At 41.0% G+C, this 21,422-nt stretch overlaps 1 protein-coding gene across 2 annotated transcripts in view; it reads right to left on the bottom strand.

Annotated features, from left to right (window-relative positions):
- Positions 1-129: 129 nt before the first annotated feature.
- Positions 130-21,422, bottom strand: part of MGC147475.L (uncharacterized protein mgc147475 L homeolog) — a 50,425-nt gene continuing 29,132 nt past the window's right edge. For both annotated transcript variants that reach the window (XM_018226428.2, XM_041569652.1), the window contains exons 2-10: positions 18,164-18,254; positions 14,185-14,341; positions 13,184-13,419; positions 7,064-7,219; positions 5,307-5,482; positions 3,457-3,577; positions 3,061-3,158; positions 1,404-1,498; positions 130-771 (exon numbers count right to left, since the gene is read on the bottom strand). In XM_018226428.2, the coding sequence (XP_018081917.1) occupies positions 656-771; positions 1,404-1,498; positions 3,061-3,158; positions 3,457-3,577; positions 5,307-5,482; positions 7,064-7,219; positions 13,184-13,419; positions 14,185-14,341; positions 18,164-18,223 (1,215 nt within the window). In that variant the 5' untranslated portion in view covers positions 18,224-18,254 and the 3' untranslated portion in view covers positions 130-655. The remainder of the gene's footprint in view (positions 772-1,403; positions 1,499-3,060; positions 3,159-3,456; positions 3,578-5,306; positions 5,483-7,063; positions 7,220-13,183; positions 13,420-14,184; positions 14,342-18,163; positions 18,255-21,422) is intronic.

The raw sequence follows: 21,422 nt of genomic DNA, 5'->3' as shown, positions 1-21,422 counted from the left end.
TAGACTTGGAGATGTCTAGAAGCAAGCGAAGAAGCCTACAGCGATGAAGATTGATATGCAGTATGCTTGCTAAAGATATATGCAAACACTGAGATGACTGACAATGAAAATGAGTCCATGCTGGGTATGTGAGACTGGTACAGACACTTTAATCATATCCTTCACTGCTTCAGCAAACATGACCGTAACAAAAGCTTCTTCTAGGCTGCTGTGTTATTGCACTAAGGCTTACTAAGGCATATGGGATTATATTTATTGAAGCCCTTGACTTTGTGCATTGAGAGGGACCAAGGCACGTCCCTAAGGGAGCACTGAATGTTTGGCTGTACCCACAGGTCTGTTAAAAATAATTTGGTGTCCAGTGCCCAAGGCACCAGTGAGGTTTGTGGAATCTGCAGCCCAGTAGATCTGCCTTCCATGTCAGTCAGGATATAAAGAAGATTTAAGTTCTGGTATATAAAAGAGAAGAATACTGTGAGTTGGCAATGCCTTCCAGAGCAGTGGTATTTCCTGTAGGGTTTTTGTTGAGGAGCAACTACAAGGTAAGTCTGCTGCTTTCTCGGTTTCTTCTTGCAGAAATCTTTTAACTAGCTGGTGAAAGCAACCGGCTGCATTCAGTCTATACATCTCCTTGTACAATGTGTTCCCCACCCTCTCATCCAGAAATCACTTCCACATAATTGGCAGGGTAAAGTCCTACTTGTCCTTTATCTGTCACTCCTTTGCACCAGCCTTGCTCATCTTCATCCTCAATCTTTGTGAGTTCATCACCTGCAGAAACAAACAAAGGGTTAGAATTTTCCTGGGATATTCCTGAAACTTTAGGAGAACTGGTGTCTCCGTGTAGGTGGTGTGCATGAATCTGACTATTCCTCCTTCACATTTATTGCCCAATCCCCCATGTATCCATCTTCCCTAGAAGTGTGCGTCCCAGTGTGACATTCTGTATTCACATAGCGTCTTGGAGGAAAGTATACAACTCAATGAAACTGGGAAAAAAAATAAAAAGGAGCCCAGACACTTGCTGGCGGCACTCTTGACCAAGTTGGCAGTCTAGTGGCTCTTGTTTAGACCAAACATGTCCATCCTATCAATATGTGACTGGGGTTCATTCAGGCCAAGCCAAAAAATCCTGTTAGACGATGACCACATTAACCATTGATACTGCCCATAGTTGACATATTTGCATTGACTCCCATTGCAGAGACCCCAACCCTGATCCTTTCAGCCACCCCCACTCCATTCCACCCCAGCCACACCACTGGTCTGTCCAGGCCAAGTACCCCAACAGTGATCCTTGATTTGACTGCTGCTGAGAATTCATGTTAAAACTAAGTTAAAATTTGGTTAGAAACTGGCAATGGGCGTTTGCCGGCTAAAAGTCAGCTTTAGAAGGCATTTACCTGCTTTGAAACTGAGCTCGTCGGATTCCTGTCCTGAATAATCATATACGGCTCTCACACGCACTCCAGGAACATTGATGGGAGCTTTATTCTGACTGTAAGTGAAGCAAAGTGATGCAAAGTGGAATGTATAAAATTTACAGGTTTTTATGGTTTTCATAGTATGAAGAACAAAAACAAATGTATGCATACAAAAAACATTCTTATGAAAAAGAAAAATGTGTCATTCCTAAAGACACTTTCTCGTCACTCTGCTATGTTGGTTCCTATCTCCCACCTACAGCTTTCTTTCTCTCCATGTGATGGTGGGCAGGACCTCTAACTGTCAGGCAACCCAGCCTGGCAGCTCACTGTTAAACTAACCCTGTCAATCATTATCCAGTGGTGACTGCCAGGATAACAGTCTTAAGCTGGCCATAGATGCAAAGATCCTCGATCATACAATCTGACATGGGGCTAGACATTTTGTCGATTTCCCAGCTGCCCCTGGTCATGTGACTTGTGCCTGCACTTTAGGAGAGAAATGCTTTCTGGTAGGCTGCTGTTTTTCCTTCTCAATGTAACTGAATGTGTCTCAGTGGGACATGGGTTTTTACTATTGAGTGTTGTTCTTAGATCTACCAGGCAGCTGTTATCTTGTGTTAGGGAGCTGCTATCTGATATCACTCCAACTTGCAGTACAGCATTAAAGAGTGATTGAAGTTTATCAGAGCACATGTCACATGACTTGGGCAGGCTGGGAAACTGACAATATGTCTAGCCCCATGTCAGATTTCAAAATTGAATATAAAAAAAATCTGTTTGCTGTTTTGCTGGCGCAGCACTAGTAACTGATTCATTTTGAAAACATTTTTTTCCCATGACAGTATCCCTTTAAGTCTAGAAAGGGCTCACCAAGTAGTTTAAATTGGACTCCACAATTGATAAGTGGCCCTTCCTTTTGATTAGCAATGTCTCATTATCTGCTGTATGAAGGATACATATACACACCCAAAAGTAATGTAAAACTGTGATCCCTTTGGCAAGTTCCATAATTTTTTATAGTAGTAGTTTTTACACAGTTTATTTCAAGAATCTGTAACAGTCACACATATTTGTGCAAAATGCACAGTAATCAGAGTCAGAATGTCCTACCAGAGTATTGGAGAATCTCCCAGTAGGCCTAACCTGGGGACAATCCCCATCAGCCCATTCTTATTTCCACCATAGGCCTACATAGAAACCTATTTGCAGGGCCGGAACTAGGGCAGGCAGAAGAAGCAGGGTGCAAGGGTAAAGGGGTGCCAGGCATGTACCTCTTCTGATGTTTTCCCCTAGTTCACACCATTGTGCCCAGAAGATGTTACTACCATTCTTCCAAATGCGAGTGTGCACGCACATGCGCACTCACACTTCCTCGGTGTTTGCACCCTTTCACGCATGTGCACTCGCAATTCCTTAACACTTACACTCCTTGCCACTTGCGCTCCTCTGTGCATGCGCTACACAGTGGGGGCAACGTAGTTTGCCGGGTTGCCTAGGGCACCCAGCCGACTTGGCCCGGCTCTGCCTATTATACAGTGAGAATGAGCCCAGGGTGTTCTCTGCTGGACCCTAGGAGACCCAGTCTGACAGTAACAATATTTAGGGATCCTTGGTTATTGAAACACACTTGTACCTGCTTTCTGTAGGCGTTACGCTGTATAACTTCACCTTGTCCGTCTCTTTCACTTTCTTCTTTCTCACAATTTGTTGCTCAATGTCTGGAGTCCACTCCTGCGGGAAAAGCAAGAACAGCACTCTCATATTGGATCGCTGTGGATTTGTAATGAATTTCACTGCATATCAAGCATTCTATGTGACAACAGACAATTTAAAGGGGAAGTGCACCTTTAAAAGAACTTTAAGTATAATACAGACAAAAGACAATTCGCAATTGGTCTTTTTTTATTTTTATTTAGCAGCTATGGTACAATTTACTCTCTATACATGCTTCTATTATACAGAGGTGCAATATAGTAATAATTCATTCTCTTCCACTGGACAAAACACACAGTGGAAGGGAATATCTCACCTTTAGCTGAGGCCAGTTCATTATCATTCCAGGCCCATGCTTGTTCTTCCACCATTTCAGATCCTCCTGGTCATTTACAGCGACAATTGCATCATTTAAAGCACTATACACTGTCTTTGCGCTACAGACAGAGATAAGACATGCACCATCAATTACAAAGCCAACTACCTACACCAATATTATAATATTACAATATTAAAAAAAAAAAATCCCCTATAGCCTAGGGAGCCAGGGTGATCAGGGGCCCATCTAGCTTTTTTTTTCAATTGTTATTTCTTTTCTTTGAATTTTTTCTATTTATTTTTTTAATACTTATTTTTATTTGAGCTGCTGGATCCAGATGCATGCAGATCCAGGCATGCATGCACCCGAAGCTCTGTACTCCAGGTCGGGCTTGGATCTGCATGCATCCATACCCAGCAGTAGTCTAGAAGGGGGGCCTGTAATGTAGCCTAGGGGGGCCCACATCTCATGAATCCACCACTGCATGTACAATTGATACACCCTCAATCAAGACTACGGCCAACAATAATCTGAACTTGGACAGTTCTTAATTAAGTTGTTATATTTATCATTCCAGTTGCTGAACTGGAAGTCCATTGGGCTCATTCAACAGTTTGGTGTAGGGATCTCTCTTTACTGCCCCCACTATATCCACAAAAACATTGCCAAGAAAATGTTTAAAATTCAGAAATGAGAAGTTGGGGGGGGTTATATTTGCAATTTTCTCCTGCAAGTGGAGGTCACAGTTGTTCAGACCCATCAGAGATGGACCATTTCTATAACATAGTCTATTTTTTCATGCAGTGAGATTTTCCATCCTTTCCATTTGATATCACAGTGTATATAAATATAGACATACAGTAGAACCCCCATTTTAAAACCCCTGGTTTTAAGTTTTTCCTTATTTTACATTGTTGTTTTACGGCCCCACCTCTATATTATGCATAATACATTTCCCTGATTTTACATTTTCCTGGATTTTACACCATTTTATTCTGGTCCCCTGAAAAACGTAAAATGGGGGTTCTACTGTATATTATACTATAATATTACATATATATATATACTATTTATTATATATACCCATATATTGTGTGCCTGGGCAAATCAGAAGATCTGAACTGTGGCTCCTCTCACTCCCCATCTGCTAATGCAGGGGTCCCCAAATTTTTTACTCCGTGAGCCACATTCAAATGTAAAAGCTGTTGGGGAGCTTCACAAGCAAAAACAAAATTCCTTGGGGATATAAATAAGGGCTGTTATTGGCTAATTGATAGCCCCATGTGGAGTGATTGCCTGTAGGAGGCTCTGTTGGAGTAAATGTGGGCCTTTTTGGCCTCCGAAACTTGAATTTAAGACAGAATGGGCACTTACTATGAGGACACTGGGAGCAACATCATTGAAAATGGAATACAACATGTTGTTCTCAAGTCTCTGGTTGGGGATCGCTGTGCTGATGCATTATCTACTGACAAAGAAAAGGCTTCAAGGTGCCATATTGGCCAAGGTGGCGAGCCAGACGGCAACATCATATCTGAGCCTCTACGGTCCTCTTACAGCCACAAAGATCAGATGTGTATGAACGAATTACCTACAGCTTTTTATACATTACAAATAATCCAGCCGATGGATTTTTAGCTATTTCTAAAAAACAACACCCAGATTAAAGGTGTCAATGGGTGTTTCCTACTTTATAAATAATCCGCCCAGCATTCTCTCTCATTTGTCTTTCTAAATATTGCCTTAATTACAGACTATAATAATGTTACAACCCCAGACTGGGAAGCTTCCCTGAGTAGAGCCTACAGTACATATGGGGCCAGGAGAAGACTACGTCTCAGGGTTACCTCTCATTTGTGGAGATATCCAGATGTTTGTGCATAGACTCAAGGACTTGTTTGAGAAAGAGAATCTTCTTCTGCTCCTGTTGTTGGCTCTGATCAAACACCGTTTCCATTTCTTCCATGTACTTAGGATTATACTTGTTCAGTTCCTGTAGGGACTTCTCATACCTCTGTTTTACCTGCATGATGGTAGAACATTATTGTTTTACTGGGGATGAAAATGTAGATACGAAACATCCTGCTCTGCAGTGGGACAATTGGAAGGTACTGGGCCTCACAGCAAAGTCATTTTAGGGACCTGCTAAACCTTGAGAATATGCTGTTTTTCATAAATATTTATTGAAACTGCTTATCAGTCAGTCCCATACTGGGGCCCCTGTACAACTTTGGTCTCCAGCCGTCACAGAAACTGCTTTTCCTATAGCTATGCCCCTGCTGCTTAAGCATCAAAGACAAAATGTATATATATATATATATATATATATATTTTTTTTTTTTTTCCGCGAATTTTCGCTGTCGTTTCGCGAATTTATTCGCTGGCCGCGAATCCCGCAAATTCGCCGCAAATTCGCGCCTGGCGAATAAATTCGCCCATCACTAGTTTTTACTATTGAGTGTTGTTCTTAGATCTACCAGGCAGCTGTTATCTTGTGTTAGGGAGCTGCTATCTGGTTACCTTCCCATTGTTCTTTTGTTTGGCTGCTGGGGGGGGTGATATCACTCCAATTTGCAGTACAGCAGTAAAGAGTGATTGAAGTTTATCAGAGCACAAGTCACATGACTTGGGGCAGCTGGGAAATTGACAATATGTCTAGCCCCATGTCAGATTTCAAAATTGAATATAAAAAAATCTGTTTGCTCTTTTGAGAAATGGATTTCAGTGTAGAATTCTGCTGGAGCAGCACTATTAACTGATTCATTTTGAAAAAAAAATTTTTTCCCATGACAGTATCCCTTTAAATATCTTTTCTCATGATTGGACACACCTGCCTATGAAGTTCAAGGCTTAACAAGCTAATCCAACCAATCTGGTGTTGCCAGTAATCAGTATTGAGCAGTTACATGAATTCAAATTAGCAAAATTACAAGGTACCCAAATTTTTGCACAGAAAGTTTTTCACTTCACATTTGATTTAATTTGACTGAATTCTGCTTCACTAAAAATCTTTGTTCAGAAAACACCCCAGTACTCAGATGTTCCTGGGAAATGAAAGACACACCACTGTTGTCTTTTTTGTTGAAAGTGGAGTAAATTATTATGAATGCTGAGAGGGGTTCCCAAACTTTTTCTTTTGACTGTATAATTTACTCAGTATAATTTATCATTTTACCAAGCACATTTTAATGGTCAGTGAGGGGCAGGGCAAATGTTGTTTCTGCCCTATGAGAAACCCAACCTTGCAAGACACGGAAAGTAATTATTTTAAAAGTACCTTATGAAAACCTCTTTACAGAGGTTACCCAAGAGTTCAAGATGAGAGGCAGTATCTGCTGCAAGTAAAGACCAATCAGGTGACTCAAGTCTGTCAATGTCACCCAAAGATATCAGATCCTAATCACAATTTAAGGGAAACCAGTAGATTTTTTGGAATTGCCAAGCTTATGAAGTAGGTATTATTATTATTATTATTATTATTATTATTATGGAAGGCTGGCTTCTATGCCCAATCCCCACACTCACTCAAGCATGCCATAATATTCCCACAAAGCATCATGGGAAGTGTCCAGCAGCCAATGGGAGCCTTCCCTCTACAACTCACCTTTTCTTTGTCCTGTGTGCATTTCTCATGATCCTCTGTGAGTTTCTTCAACTTCTCTTGATTCAGTTCTGGGTTTATTTTGCCGCGGTTCTCTCGGACAATAGCCAAGTGCTCCTTCTTACAGGCTTTGTGGTAAGCTGCCTTGGACTTCTCTACCTGTCGGCATAAGGTTTGATGTATAAGAGACACTCATGGGTCAGACACAGCCCTTGATATTGCATATTGCTTCTGTACTACATTAAAGGGCCAATAAATCTTCTCTGATATTTGCCTGATGAGAATGCTGGGAAGTGACTGTACCTGGTGGTGCTGTATTAAATCTCAATGTTCCTTAAAGGAGAAACAAACCCTTAATAAAAAAAAACCTTGCCCCCTACCTTACATAGACCCCATGCAAATGCCCCAGATCCTGTCCAACGGAGTTCACGGGCGCCATTTTCGGGCGCAATCTTCTCTTCGCTAATCTTCAGAATGAGACCGGTAAAGCGGCGCATGCGCAGTTGGATTTTACGTTTTCCGAAAACTGTGCATGCACCGAAACTCATGAAAATTGCCAAATCGCTGGTCTCATTCTGAAGATTACTGAAGAGCCAGAAGATGGCGCCCATGAATTCCGCTAGAGGCTAGACAGAATCTGCACAGAGGAGTAAATAAAGAGTTATAGGCATTTGCCTGGGGGACAGCTAGGCTGGGAGGGAGGGATAGGGTATGGGGTAGGATTTTTTTTTATTAAGGGTTTGTTTCTCCTTTAAGATCTCTAAAAGCCCAACTCTACTCTTATAATCCCATTCCAACCATAAATCAGGATGAGAAGAAGATAGTAACTATCTAATAGTCTAATAGCACTGAGTGTTCACCCAGGGCCACACAGAAAAAACACTTTTTCCAAATAGGGACCAGTACAAGTGTAATATTGGGGCCATTACTGAACAGTACTAAACACTGTTTATCAGGATCACAGCAACAACTGACTCCTAAAAGGAACAGTAACAGCAAAAACTGAATGTATATCAAAGTAATTAAAATATAATGCAGTGTTACTCTGCACTGTTAAAAGCTATGTTTGCTTCAGAAACACTAATATAGTTCATATAAACAAACTGCTGTGTAGCCATGGGGGCAGTCATTCAAGCACAGGATACACAGAAGATAACAGATACGTACTACTATAGTTTATATAAACAAGCTGCTGTGTAGCCATGGGGGCAGTCATTCAAGCACAGGATACACAGTAGATAACAGATAAGTACTACTATAGTTTATATAAACAAACTGCTGTGTAGCCATGGGGGCAGCCATTCAAGCACAGGATACACAGTAGATAACAGATAAGTACTACTATAGTTTATATAAACAAGCTGCTGTGTAGCCATGGGGGCAGTCATTCAAGCACAGGATACACAGTAGATAACAGATAAGTACTACTATAGTTTATATAAACAAACTGCTGTGTAGCCATGGGGGCAGCCATTCAAGCACAGGATACACAGTAGATAACAGATACGTACTACTATAATTTATATAAACAAGCTGCTGTGTAGCCATTGGGGCAGTCATTCAAGCACAGGATACACAGTAGATAACAGATAAGTACTACTATAGTTTATATAAACAAGCTGCTGTGTAGCCATGGGGGCAGCCATTCAAGCACAGGATACACAGTAGATAACAGATAAGTGCTACTGTAGTTTATATAAACAAGCTGCTGTGTAGCCATGGGGGCAGTCATTCAAGCACAGGATACACAGTAGATAACAGATAAGTACTACTATAGTTTATATAAACAAGCTGCTGTGTAGCCATGGGGGCAGCCATTCAAGCACAGGATACACAGTAGATAACAGATAAGTACTACTATAGTTTATATAAACAAACTGCTGTGTAGCCATGGGTGCAGCCATTCAAACTGGAAAAAAGGAGAAAAGGCTCAGGATACACAGCAGATAACTGATAAAACCCCATTGTATTGAACAGGGCTTATCTGTTATGTACTATGTAACCTGTGTCTTTTCTCCTTTTTTCCAGCTTGAATGGCTGCCCCCATGGCTACACAACATCTTATTTATATAAACTATAGTAGTCTTTCTGAAGCAAACACACAGCTTTTACCAGTGCAGGGTAACAGTATATGTCAATTACTTTAAAATGCTTTAAGTTTTTTTGGTGTAACTTTACCCCCCTGGAACCCCAAGTACAATCTGACTAGAAACATTATATTTTTATATATTATTAACATGTATTTATATAGCGCCAACATATTGCGTATCACTGTATATACTGAACTTATTGTATCAGCCCAGAAGTTCAGCAGTCCTATAACAATAATGTTCCGTGCCTACCTCCACAGCTCCAATGTCGGACTGGGGGAGGAGGAAAAAGTTTAAGGAGAAATAAACCCTTGACCCCTCCCCCCTTCACTGCCCCCACTCCAAGCTCCCTGCCCGCAGTATTTACTCTTTTGAGGGTAAGTGCACACGCTAAGATTCGGGGAGATTTAGTCGCCCAACGACTAATCGCCTCTGCTTCCAGAGGAGATTGCACTCAGAGCGCTTAGTTTTCCAAAGTCGCAGAAATTTCCTTCTGAGGCAACTGCGGGTGACTTCAGAAAATGAAGGGCTCCGAGTTCCATCCTGCCGGCGCTTTAGATTCTAGCCGACGGGAAAGCTTTTCGGGGAGATTAGTCGCCTGAAGAAGAGGCGATTGGTCGCGGGCGATTACATCTCCCCAAATCTTTGCGTGTGCCTGTGTCCTTAGAGGTCTTCCTTCTGCTATAAATTTGCACAGTTGTGTACCGGAGTTCAAAGGGGCCATTTTCTCTCTGTCTTCTGATCACTTTCCGTAGAGCAGCGTTTTGGATCTTGAAGACAGAAGAGGATCAGAAGACAGAGAGATAACGGCGCCTTTAAACTCCGCTGCGCAACTTTAGAGCGGGTCGGCAGAAGGGAGACTTCTAAAAAGAATAAATACTGTGGGCAGGGAGCTTGGAGCGGGAGCAGTGGAGGGGGGTGGAGAAGGGTACAGGTTTAGTTCCCCTTTAAGGACCCCCTCTTGCATACCACCTGATGCCACCTACCCTCCAGTGCTGATGGTTTTCGGCACCACTTATTGCTTGTGGCATTCCGGCTCCCCACACGCCTCCATTGAACTAAATTGCCTGCTCATGTGCCCGGACTGTAAGGGCCAACAGGACCAGAGCCCACTGAGCCCAAATGCTTAATGTGCTCTGGGCTTCTCTTAATAGGCTGAACTCAGTGGTCGATACTCAATAGATATGATTGAAAACATGAGACACAGAGTTTACATCTGTTATAGAAGCAGCTTCTACAGGGCTGAATTGGTAGCTTATTCTGATGGATAATGTTTCATATCAGACTTTTAATGGGATATTTTCAAACAGTCATCTCGAGGATGTGCTGTGATTTAGCAGGAAAAAGCTACTGTGGACATTGGTGGAACACAGACTGGACTTCTAAAGGGCTGGACTGACCTTGGGCAGGTATAGAAGCCTTATAAGGTATAGTCATTTTGTCCTAATGCTTGGTTGAGCTTTAGTTCTCCTTTAAAGGGATACTGTCATTGGAAAACATGTTTTTTCAAAACACATCAGTTAATAGTGCTACTCCAGCAGAATTCTGCACTGAAATCCATTTCTCAAAAGAGCAAACAGATTTTTTTATATTCAATTTTGAAATCTGACATGGGGCTAGACATTTTGTCAATTTCCCAGCTGCCACTGGTCATGTGACTTGTGCCTGCACTTTAGGAGAGAAATGCTTTCTGGCAGGCTGCTGTTTTTCCTTCTCAGTGTAACTGAAGGAGTCTCAGTGAGACATGGGTTTTTACTATTGAGTGTTGTTCTTAAATCTACCAGACAGCCGTTATCTTGTGTTAGGGAGCTGCTATCTGGTTACCTTCCCATTGTTCTTTTGTTTGGCTGCTGGGGGGGAAAAGGGAGGGGGGTGATATCACTCCAACTTGCACTACAGCAGTAAAGAGTGATTGAAGTTTATCAGAGCATAAGTCACATGACTTGGGGCAGCAGGGAAATTGACAATATGTCTAGCCCCATGTCAGATTTCAAAATTGAATATAAAAAAATCAGTTTGCTCTTTTGAGAAATGGATTTCAGTGCAGAATTCTGCTGGAGCAGCACTATTAACTGATGCGTTTTGAAAAAAAACATTCCCATGACAGTATCCCTTTAAAGAATAACACCAGCGTTAGCTGCCTGGTAGACAGTTTTTCCCTGTGTGCATTCATGTCATTTCATAAATAGCTGTACAAAGCCACACACACACTCCCAATAAGAATCTCACATTTGTCCCGCAGGCCCAGTGCCAATATGGATTATATTGCATACAAGCAGATGGAACGTCTCACTGACTGGCAGCTATTTATTTTGATTAGGAACTAAATGTGGACTGGGCACATTGCATGGACCTGAAGGATGTCACAGGCACACTTTGGTCCTGAGCAGTCGTCTGGTGTTTGGGGTCTGTTTGCTTAAAGGGGACTATCGCAAAAATGAAAATGAATTTAATATACTGTACTGTTTCTGAAATAATTAAGTTTATTGATTAGGATGCTGGGTTTTCATTTGAAGGGGTTGATGGACTTGATGGACTTTGTCTTTTTTCAACCCAATTTAACTATGAAACTATCTTCACTATCCCTCTCTCAGCATCTGTTTCTCTTCATTCTGTCTTCATGCAGCAGTTGGGTGTCAGATATTCATTGACAGTTAGATCCAATATATCTTATAGGGGGGCTTCTTTTGTCTAGAAGATGTATTAGAGCTCACTCTATTAAAATCACCAGACATAATGTCTCTCTACATGCAGAATTTGTTATTTTGTTAGATTTTGTTTGTACTGGAATCAGTTATTTGAGTGAGCTCTAATACATCTGCTAGGAAAGGGAGCCCCCCTATAAGATATATTGGATCTAACTGTCAATTAATATCTGACACCCAACTGCTGCATGAAGACACAATGAAGAGAAAAGAGAGGAATAGTGAAGATAAACTTGATTATTTCAGAAACAATCCAGAATATTTAAATGATTGTATGTAGAAAGTTTCTTATTTCAGTATGATGAAGCTTATATTTTTGCAATAGTTCCCATTTTAAGAACCTCTGCTCAGTTCTCAGAAAATGAACACAAGAATAATCTGTACACTATCAGGACTGAAATATAGCAATGGGGCCTAGAGCCCAAGAAGGTGACAGAAGTAAGGCACCATGGAGTCCAAATAATTTGGCATTTGCGAGAGCTACAGCATGATAAAAAAATATGTTGAATTGTAGTAACATAACAACCCTGTTCTGCAACAAACCCCTGTCCTTACAGTCTATGGCCGGCAGTAAGGCTAGGACTGGCCTGTGCCAATTAGGAAAGTCTCCCACCTGCACACCCAGGGCTCTCCTCTTGATTCCACCCGGTGCTCTGTAGTTATGGGTGCTCAGCACCCTCGCCAGCACTTGAGCAAAAGGAGTAAAACTTATTATATTGAGGACCTGCAAAAAAATAGTTATAAGGCGCACACCCAATCAAAAATGTATGAGGTGCTAATCGAAAGGGAACTCCCCATTAAAGTCACCAAGGCTTATGATTATTCCAATAAAAAGGAGGATTGCACACGCAAATGAAAGAATATATCTGTTTTATTACATCAAAAGTTTACAGAACAAAGGCATTAGCCCAATGCGTTTTCCCTGTTGGTCTTCATCAGGAGCAAAATTATAAAAACAGAAAAGAGTTCTGCCTATTTTTTTCCATGTTCTGTTTTTGTAATTTTGCCCCTGATGAAGACCACTTGTGGTCGAAACACGTAATGGTTTTATGATGTCATAAAGCAGATATATTTTTTTCATTTGAGCGTGCAATCCTTTTATTGGAACAGTTAAGACCTGCAACCAACCTGTGACCCACAGACCCACCAACCTGCATTTATACCTGCATCCAAAAGTCCTATCTGCAACCTGCAGGTTACCTGCTTTTTGCAGGTACCCAACTCGCTGCAAGACTCTACTCCCTTGTGCTCTTGCACTTCTACCTGGGGGAATAGTAAAAGCCCCCCAAAGGGTAACTGACTGAGGTTGATGAATCATTCTGCATTACCTTCTTTAACTTCTTGGCCCATGGCTTTTGTGCCTTGTGGAAGCCATTCTCAATCTCACAGGACTCCTTGAACCCTCCAAATATCTTGCGATGATATGTCTCCTTTTGCCACGTGCGTATCTTTTCTGCATCATCTGCGACCAACGTCTTCTGAATCTGTGTATGTAACTCACTCAGGCGTTCTGTGGCACTCATAAAGGCCTGCCAGGCACGCAGGAGAGAACCATACATAGGGCCTGGAGAGAAATAAATATGTTTACTGGAAATATTCTCCAGTCTGCTTTATCTGTCTGACAAACTAACTGCTAAAGGAGCTGATGAAACTGGGTTTTTAAATGAGAAGGAAAACTATGGAGGCATTTTATTGCCAATAGATTAGCTGCAATAGTGCAAGCTAGAATGCTATATTTATTCTGTAGAATGTTTTACCATACCGGAGTAAAAACCTCTAGAAGCTCTCTGTTCGTTTAGGATAGCAGCTGCAGGATTAGCTTTGTGTGACATCACTTCCTGCCTGAGTCTCTCCCTGCTCACTTATAGCTCTGGGCTCAGATTACAGCAGAGAATGGATGGGGGGAGGAGCAAACTGAGCATGCTCACGCCCAGGGCAAGGAGGTTTAAGCTGAAAACAGGAAGTCTGATACAGAAGCCCATGTGTACACAATAGAATGAAAGAAATGATGTGTTTCTTTTGACAGAGGACTCAAAGCAGCATTACTTGCGGGTTTATTGGTATATTTAGGTGGACCTTTCTGATAAGACTTATTTAGTTTTAACCTTTCCTTCTCCTTTAAGCACAGACATAGGGTGGTCTCCACTCATATGTAAGAGAACAGAAAGAAAAGTTCTATACATAATAAGCCTGACTACACACAGAAAGATTGTAACACAAAGGACCCTTCATGTTGCTTCTGCCACCAATTTCAAACCATGGCCAAGGGGATTTTTTTTTTTTCTACTCCAATCCAATTTATATCTGAACATTGATGATTCCTACTCACTGTTGTCAACCAGAGGTTTCCATTTGTGGGTCCATTCCTCCATCTGGAGAGCATACTGACGCTCAATCTTGGCTCTGTCTTGGAAACATGCTACAATTTCATCACAAAGCCGGTGGCCATCTTCCGTGCGCTTCACCGTGCTGCTGTAATTATTGGGCTGGAGAGGGAGACACAAATCCAAAAACATCAAGATGACTGAAAAAGGTACTCCAACCAGGCATCATTTAACACAAATCAAAGAATTGTCACTACTACCTTACATTAGTGATGAGTGAATTTTTTGACAGCCATTGATTTGCGGCAAAATTCCATATTTCGACATCTACAAGTTTTTTGTGAAACTGCGGCAAAAATTTGCAGTGGAAAAATTTGCTGTGACAAAAAAAGTCACCATAAGAAATAACACCCGTTGACTAATGCATTTGGACAAAAAAGTCGCCATCAGAAAAAACTCCCGTTGACTTTCATGCATTTGAACAAAAAAGTCGCCAAAAGAAAAAATACCCACTGACTTTAATACATTTGGACAAAAAAGTCACCAGAAGAAAAATACTCATTGACTTTAATGCATTTGGATAAAAAAGTCGCCATAAGAATAAACGCGCATTGACTTTCATGCATTTGGACAAAAAAAGTCACCAAAAAAATATAACACCCATTGACGTCTTTCAAACATTCGGACAAGAAAGTCGTAAAGACCAAAAAAAGTTGCTACAAGAAAAAACTCCCATTGAGAAAAATTGTCACATGTAAAAATTTTGATGCCCAATGCGTTTCGCGAATCTTTCAGATTCAACAGCTCGTCACTACCTTACATGAAATATCCTACATAGGGGTTTTTGATCTGCAACCAGATTGGAGAACCCTATACTGAGACCACCTAACAATTGTTACCCCACCCAAGGGGACTTTCAACCTAAAACAGCCCTTGAATTAACTGGTACCAAAACATGAAGATGCATTTTTGAATATTCTATGGGCATTGTTTTAGAAATGTTTTTGTTAAACATTTTAGAAACAATTCAGTTCAAGTCTGTACGTTCTAGAACCCTCTTTTTAACAACCTCAGTTGGTGCTGCCAAGAGTTGTACTTTAACAACAACTGAAGGGCTACAGGTTGGGGAACACAGATCTAAAGAAGACTATCAACTAGCCTTACTGTGACCATCAGTAATATCTTCTCCTCTGGTTCTCCTCTGGTACCTGCTATTCCCCCAACTCTTCTTATCCACACCTGCTGCTATTTAGGACTCCTCTATATCAAAGCCCCAGATCAGTCACCTTTGTTTATGCCCCCTACAGACAGCTCAGCATACTGTTAGTCACACTCAGTCCCTTTCTGTAGGCCACAAGTCAGAAGTTGATCCAGCTCCTTCTCCAGCTGCCCTCAGGTCTCACCAACAGTGCAGTTTTAGGTTCCTACCCATCAGCACCAATAGATAAATCATTGAGAAAGTAACAATGGCTGGTGGTGCTTTTCTATTACATTGACAACATATCCGTAGCCTCCAGTTCTAGTGGTTACAATGCTGAAAATCATCACTGACTTTCGCGAGTTACAGTATCCACACACATAAACTGGGAATGGAAAAACACTTTGAGGTTTTCTCTCCAGTGAGAATTATGGATTTTGGCAGCACCCCCCTCTTTCTGTATTTTTACAAGTGGAAGAACTCATTCTGCAACTAGCACAAGTAACGGAAAGAAAGTAATGTGCGCAATGGTTTGATCTTTATCCCTTCTGACCCGCAGGTGTTTGTGCAGGATTTTCACACACTGATAGTCTATAATGGAGATTTGGGGGCAAATTTACTAAAGGGGGAAGTGACTAACGCGGACGAAAATTCATCAGCGTGATGTAATTTGAATAGTTCGCCACTATACTAATGGGCGCTGGCAGAACTTCGCTAGCGAAGGAGATAGACTCTAGCGCTACTTCGCTCCTAACGCCTGGCGAATTTGCGCTATGGCGAATGGACGTAACTACGCAAATTCACGATGCAGATTTTACTGAACGTTAGCTCTTGCGCCAGACTTGCCTTCACCAACCTCAGACCAGGCAGAGTAGATAGGACTTCCTCAAAAAATAGTTGAACATTTTTCTAAGTCCCAAATAACGCTGGCGTCTTTTCCTTTTTCAGGGTGATGGGCTGAAAAAGAGTGTAAAATGTTTTTCGGGTACCCGGCTTCCCCCCTACATTTCCTAACATATGTCACATAAACTATACACTGGGCTCATGTGTAGGGCAATATAACAACTCTATTTTATTAAGGTTTCCCGGGCTTGTGTAGTGTAATGTATTTGCTGCAACATATACGGCCATTCAACTTTAACTTCCCGCCGTATGCAAATTAGACAACGCTAGCGCAACTTTGCTTTGCTTGGCGCAGTTACACTATCGCAACTTCACCAGCGTTCGGCGCCCTGGACGCAACTTCGGATTTTAGTGGATTAGCGTTGTCCTGGCGAATCTAGGCATGGCAAAGAGTTGCGCTGTGAGCAAAGCCGTCGCTGGCGAATTTTCGGAGGTTAGTGAATTTGCCCCTTGGTTGTTGTTATTACAGATATAACTTAAATGAATAATGTTTTTGAAATATGAGGCTTTTCCAGGACACATTAAAAATATAATTTATTTTGTGCACAAGTTGAAATGAGCAAAGCTGCACTTTGGACACACTCATTAAATGTTCTAATTAATTGACGTGCAATTACATGCACTGACATGAGGGAGTTATTGTCAGTCTGAACCTGCCAGTCATTTTAGGGTTCCAATTGTGTCAATAGTTGCGACTGGCTTGCGCCAAGTGAATTGTGTGCGACTGTGGTGGAAGCAACACCATCAATAAACACACACGCAATATTATTAGTTCCAATATGGAAGCTTTTTATTGGGCTTTGGAGAAAGAGTTTTCATTGGATATCTAGTTACAGATTACAGCACCTGCAGCAGCTTTAATACGCAGCAGCGTTGGGTTTATGGCTGGGGAATACAATAGATCCAAACAAAACATTTTCATTGGGCAATTCACTGCGAGAATATTGGTTTGTTCTTCTTTAACTATGGGTCTGGCTACCTATAACACCTATAAGGGCATGCTGCTGGGGACATACCAAATGTAATGCCAATTCCTGTACACTCTTGGCTGCCTTCTACATACAGTGCAGCTGAACTAAAGCTTTAGAGCTGGAATTGAAGCTTTAGGGCACCAACTAACCCAAGAGAAATCCAGTTAACAAGTTCAACATGTTGCCTTCAAACTGATTTCCCCATGATGTAAACTCATACATGCTCAGAGTGGTCTCTTTGCTGCTAATACACAAGCACTTGAGACTTCTCCAGGTGGCATTTTGCAGATGCTTCAGTCAGGGCACATAGAAGGGAACTGCTGTGTATAGGAGAACAAGAAGGAAATCAGATGCAAAAGGTACTGAATATTCTTGGTATATTGAGAGTAGGGATGCACTGAATCCAGGATTCGGTTCGGGATTCGGCCAGGATTCGGCCTTTTTCAGCAGGATTCGGATTCAGCCGAATCCTTCTGCCTGGCCGAACCGAATCCGAATCCTAATTTGCATATGCAAATTAGGGGCGGGGAGGGAAATTGCATGACGTTTTGTCACAAAACAAGGAAGTAAAAAATGTTTTCCCCTTTCCACCCCTAATTTACATATGCAAATTAGGGTTTGGATTCGGTTCGGTATTCGGCCGAATCTTTTGTGAAGGATTCGGGGGTTCGGCCGAATCCAAAATAGTGGATTCGGTGCATCCCTAATTGAGAGATCTCAATAAACCAAGAATATTCAGCACATTTTGCCCATGTGAGTGCCGTTTGATTCCCTTCTTGTTCTGGCTGAGTTCACCAATAGAGCACCACCTCAGTTGCGACGCAGAATCTGGATTTGTGTGAAAGACATGTATATGAGAAAAAGCATTCAACATCACTGTCTATCCCATGTCAATCTGACAGAGGCACTTACCATCCAGAAGCTGTCGCTGGTGTTCTCATCCGCAGCAACCTCGCTGTAAATCGCAGACATGACTCTGCCCTGCTCCTTCCTGCATAGACTTCTGTAACAAAACATGGTGATTAATAGCAAAGCAGGTGCTGAACGAACACATAATATAAAATACCTGCTCGATGCAAATTGTAGTTGCAAATTAAGTCCAGTAAAAGGGAAAAGTCAGCCTTAAAATGCTTCAACTTAAAGAGGGTGTTCGCCTTCCAAACACTTTTTTCAGTTCACTTGTTTTCAGATTGTTCCCCAGAAATAAATACTTTTTTCAATTACTTTCCTTTTTTTTTTTTAAAAAAAAAGTTGAATGTCCCTGTCTCTGGTGTTTGAGTCTGGCAGCTCAGTAATTCAGGTGCAGAATGTAAACTGTTACCATTGTGCAACATTTATATTTATATATACACACACACACATATATTTGATACTGGGTCTTTAATCTAAACCAGAGGGCAGTTGGGGATTTGCTACATGGAGTCTCTTAGCAATAGACAATTAGGAAGGAAAGGATGGAAGGGGATTTCATACTTTTCAGAATATTCAGCAGTTTTTTCCATGGCTAAAAGTCATTTTATTTGAAACCTTTTGCACTATCCAGGCACAATCTCCACTTTGTTTGGCCAATAAATTACTAACAACACCTCTTTGTTCCCTTGTGGCAATAACACTGGATCCTCCCAGTTTATGTCTCTTTCCCAGAGATGCTTTTCTTCCAACAGAATATATGAACCAGATTTCACATCTATCCACATCTACCAAGACTGAAACTGTTTGCTTACATTTAGGGGGTAATTTACTAAATCTCGAATTTTTCTGGTGGGAATTTTTGGGACAAAAACTCTTTTTTCATGGGAAAAAAACCAAAAAAAATTTGAGATTTATTATACCCCAATTTTGCAAAAATCTGCCATTTCAGACCTGTTGAGGTCATGTATAAGTCAGTGGGAGATGTCCCTATCCCAATATGAAGATATTGCTTTGGACTGGGTTTAGGCAGATAATCTGAAAAATTCTGTTTTTTTTTGGCAAAAACCCCCAAAAAAATTGGGCGATACGGTTTTTGCTTGATTTTATTCTGTTTTTTCCCAATCCGATTTATTTGAGTTGTTTTAATGATAAATAAGGGAGTTTAGTCAAGCTTTTTTTTTAAATAATTAGATAAAATCGGATTTTAAGAAATAACCCACTTAGTGATAACATTTCAGGTTTGCAAGGAGTTTATCTCAAGGGATTGGGATTTTAAGAAGCCTATGTGTTTTGTGGAATTATGACCCATCAGCCTACTGGCCAGTGTATACAAGGGGTCATTTACAAACTGGAATGCAAAGTGCAAAAAATGGGTGCAATTTGCTGGTCCCTGCAACACGTTTCATTTCCTCCTCCCATTCCATAACTTTCACATTATATAGTCGCGCATGTTAGGGGCCCAGGCTGCAACAGAGGGCCCTTTCCTTTAGGGATGCACCGAATCCACTATTTTGGATTTGGCCAAACCCCTGAACCAAATCCGAATCCTAATTTGCATATGCAAATGCAAATTAGGGGTGGGAAGGAAAAAGCCTTTTTACTTCCTTGTTTTGTAACAAAAAGTCACGCAATTTCCCTTCCTGCCCCTAATTTGCATATGCAAATTAGGATTAGGATTTGGTTTGGCCGGGCAGAAGGATTCGGCCGAATCCGAATACTGTTGAAAAAGGCAGAATTGTGTCCAAATCCCAAACCGAATCCTGGATTCGGTGCATCCCTATTTTCCATACCACAATTGCACACAATGCACAAGCAACGTGCAAGAATTGCATTTGCTTTAATAAATAAGACCTTCTGACCATTAATTAGATTGCTGTGAAGAAGTGTTAGTTTCAGCAGAAGTCAGAGGTGACAGTGCAGGGAATAGAAAGGGATAGACAGATAGATAAAAACATTTCTACAATTTATAATAAATAGGAAATTTGCTTTTGAATCTAATTTTTTCATTATGTTAAAACATTTTGGGTCTACATCCCTTTGATTGAACAATGAAAGACTCAAAGCTGCCTTAAGGGGTTAACACATGTTAAAAAAGTTCTGAATTCAAATACAGGGACCGTGACCGTCCCCTTTAGAAAATGTGCAGCTGACTGAGCAGCAGGGAAGACTCACTGAGAACAGAAAGGAGATTGTAAAGGGGAGACACCAGTCAGGCACATGATAAAGATGATCCCAGCCCAGGACTAACTCTATTCCCTCACACAAATTCTCTGTCAATATGGAATCAAAAAAACAAAATGTGCATGAAGATAAAAAAAAACATATGCAAGATGCATTTATAGATATATCCACCCATTCATTCATGGACATCTGCAAAACTCAAGATGGGGTATCAAAGAAACAAATTCTTCCTGAGAAATAACTGGATTTCCCCTCTGATGTGTTTCCTTACTTTGATCCAATTTTGCAGCAAGAAAAGATGTATATTTACCACCAAATGCCAAGAGTAAGAGCAGAACATGTGTTCCCAGAAATAGCTGGAGCAGAAAGAGACTTTACAAAGATATCATTCATAGAGCAATCTGCATGGTCTCAGCTCAAAGGGTTAGGCACATTTATAAATCACTGCAAGGCATTTTTTGGGTCTTCTGATCCTCTCACAATACTACGTATGACTGGCTTGGGGACAACTGGCCTAGTATATCTATTAGTATCAGAAATCTGGGTCGTCATTAAGTGAAATATTCCATTCTATACTGCCATGATAAATACTAAATACTACTAGATATATAAAAATATGTTGTGTATATATATATATATATATATATATATATATATATATATATATATATATATATATATATATATATATATATATATATATATATATATATATGCAAGAACAAAATAATGTGAAGGGAAAGTGTGGGATATCAAGTATAGTAAGGAGAGATGGTGCCTATAGTAACAGTGGGATAATAGTCTCTGGGAAGGGAGTGTGACTGTGGGATAGAAGGTATAGTAGGGAGAGATGGTGCCTATAGTAACAGTGAATAATAGTCTCTGGGAAGGGAGTGTGACTGTGGGATAGCAGGTATAGTAGGGAGAGATGGTGCCTATAGTAACAGTGGATAATAGTCTCTGGGAAGGGAGTGTGACTGTGGGATAGCAGGTATAGTAGGGAGAGATGGTGTCTATAGTAACAGTGGATAATAGTCTCTGGGAAGGGAGTGTGACTGTGAGATAGCAGGTATAGTAG

The sequence above is a fragment of the Xenopus laevis genome, chromosome 7L (genome assembly GCF_017654675.1).
Source record: "Xenopus laevis strain J_2021 chromosome 7L, Xenopus_laevis_v10.1, whole genome shotgun sequence".
Taxonomy (NCBI): domain Eukaryota; kingdom Metazoa; phylum Chordata; class Amphibia; order Anura; family Pipidae; genus Xenopus; species Xenopus laevis.
This window is presented reverse-complemented; position numbering and strand designations above follow the sequence as displayed.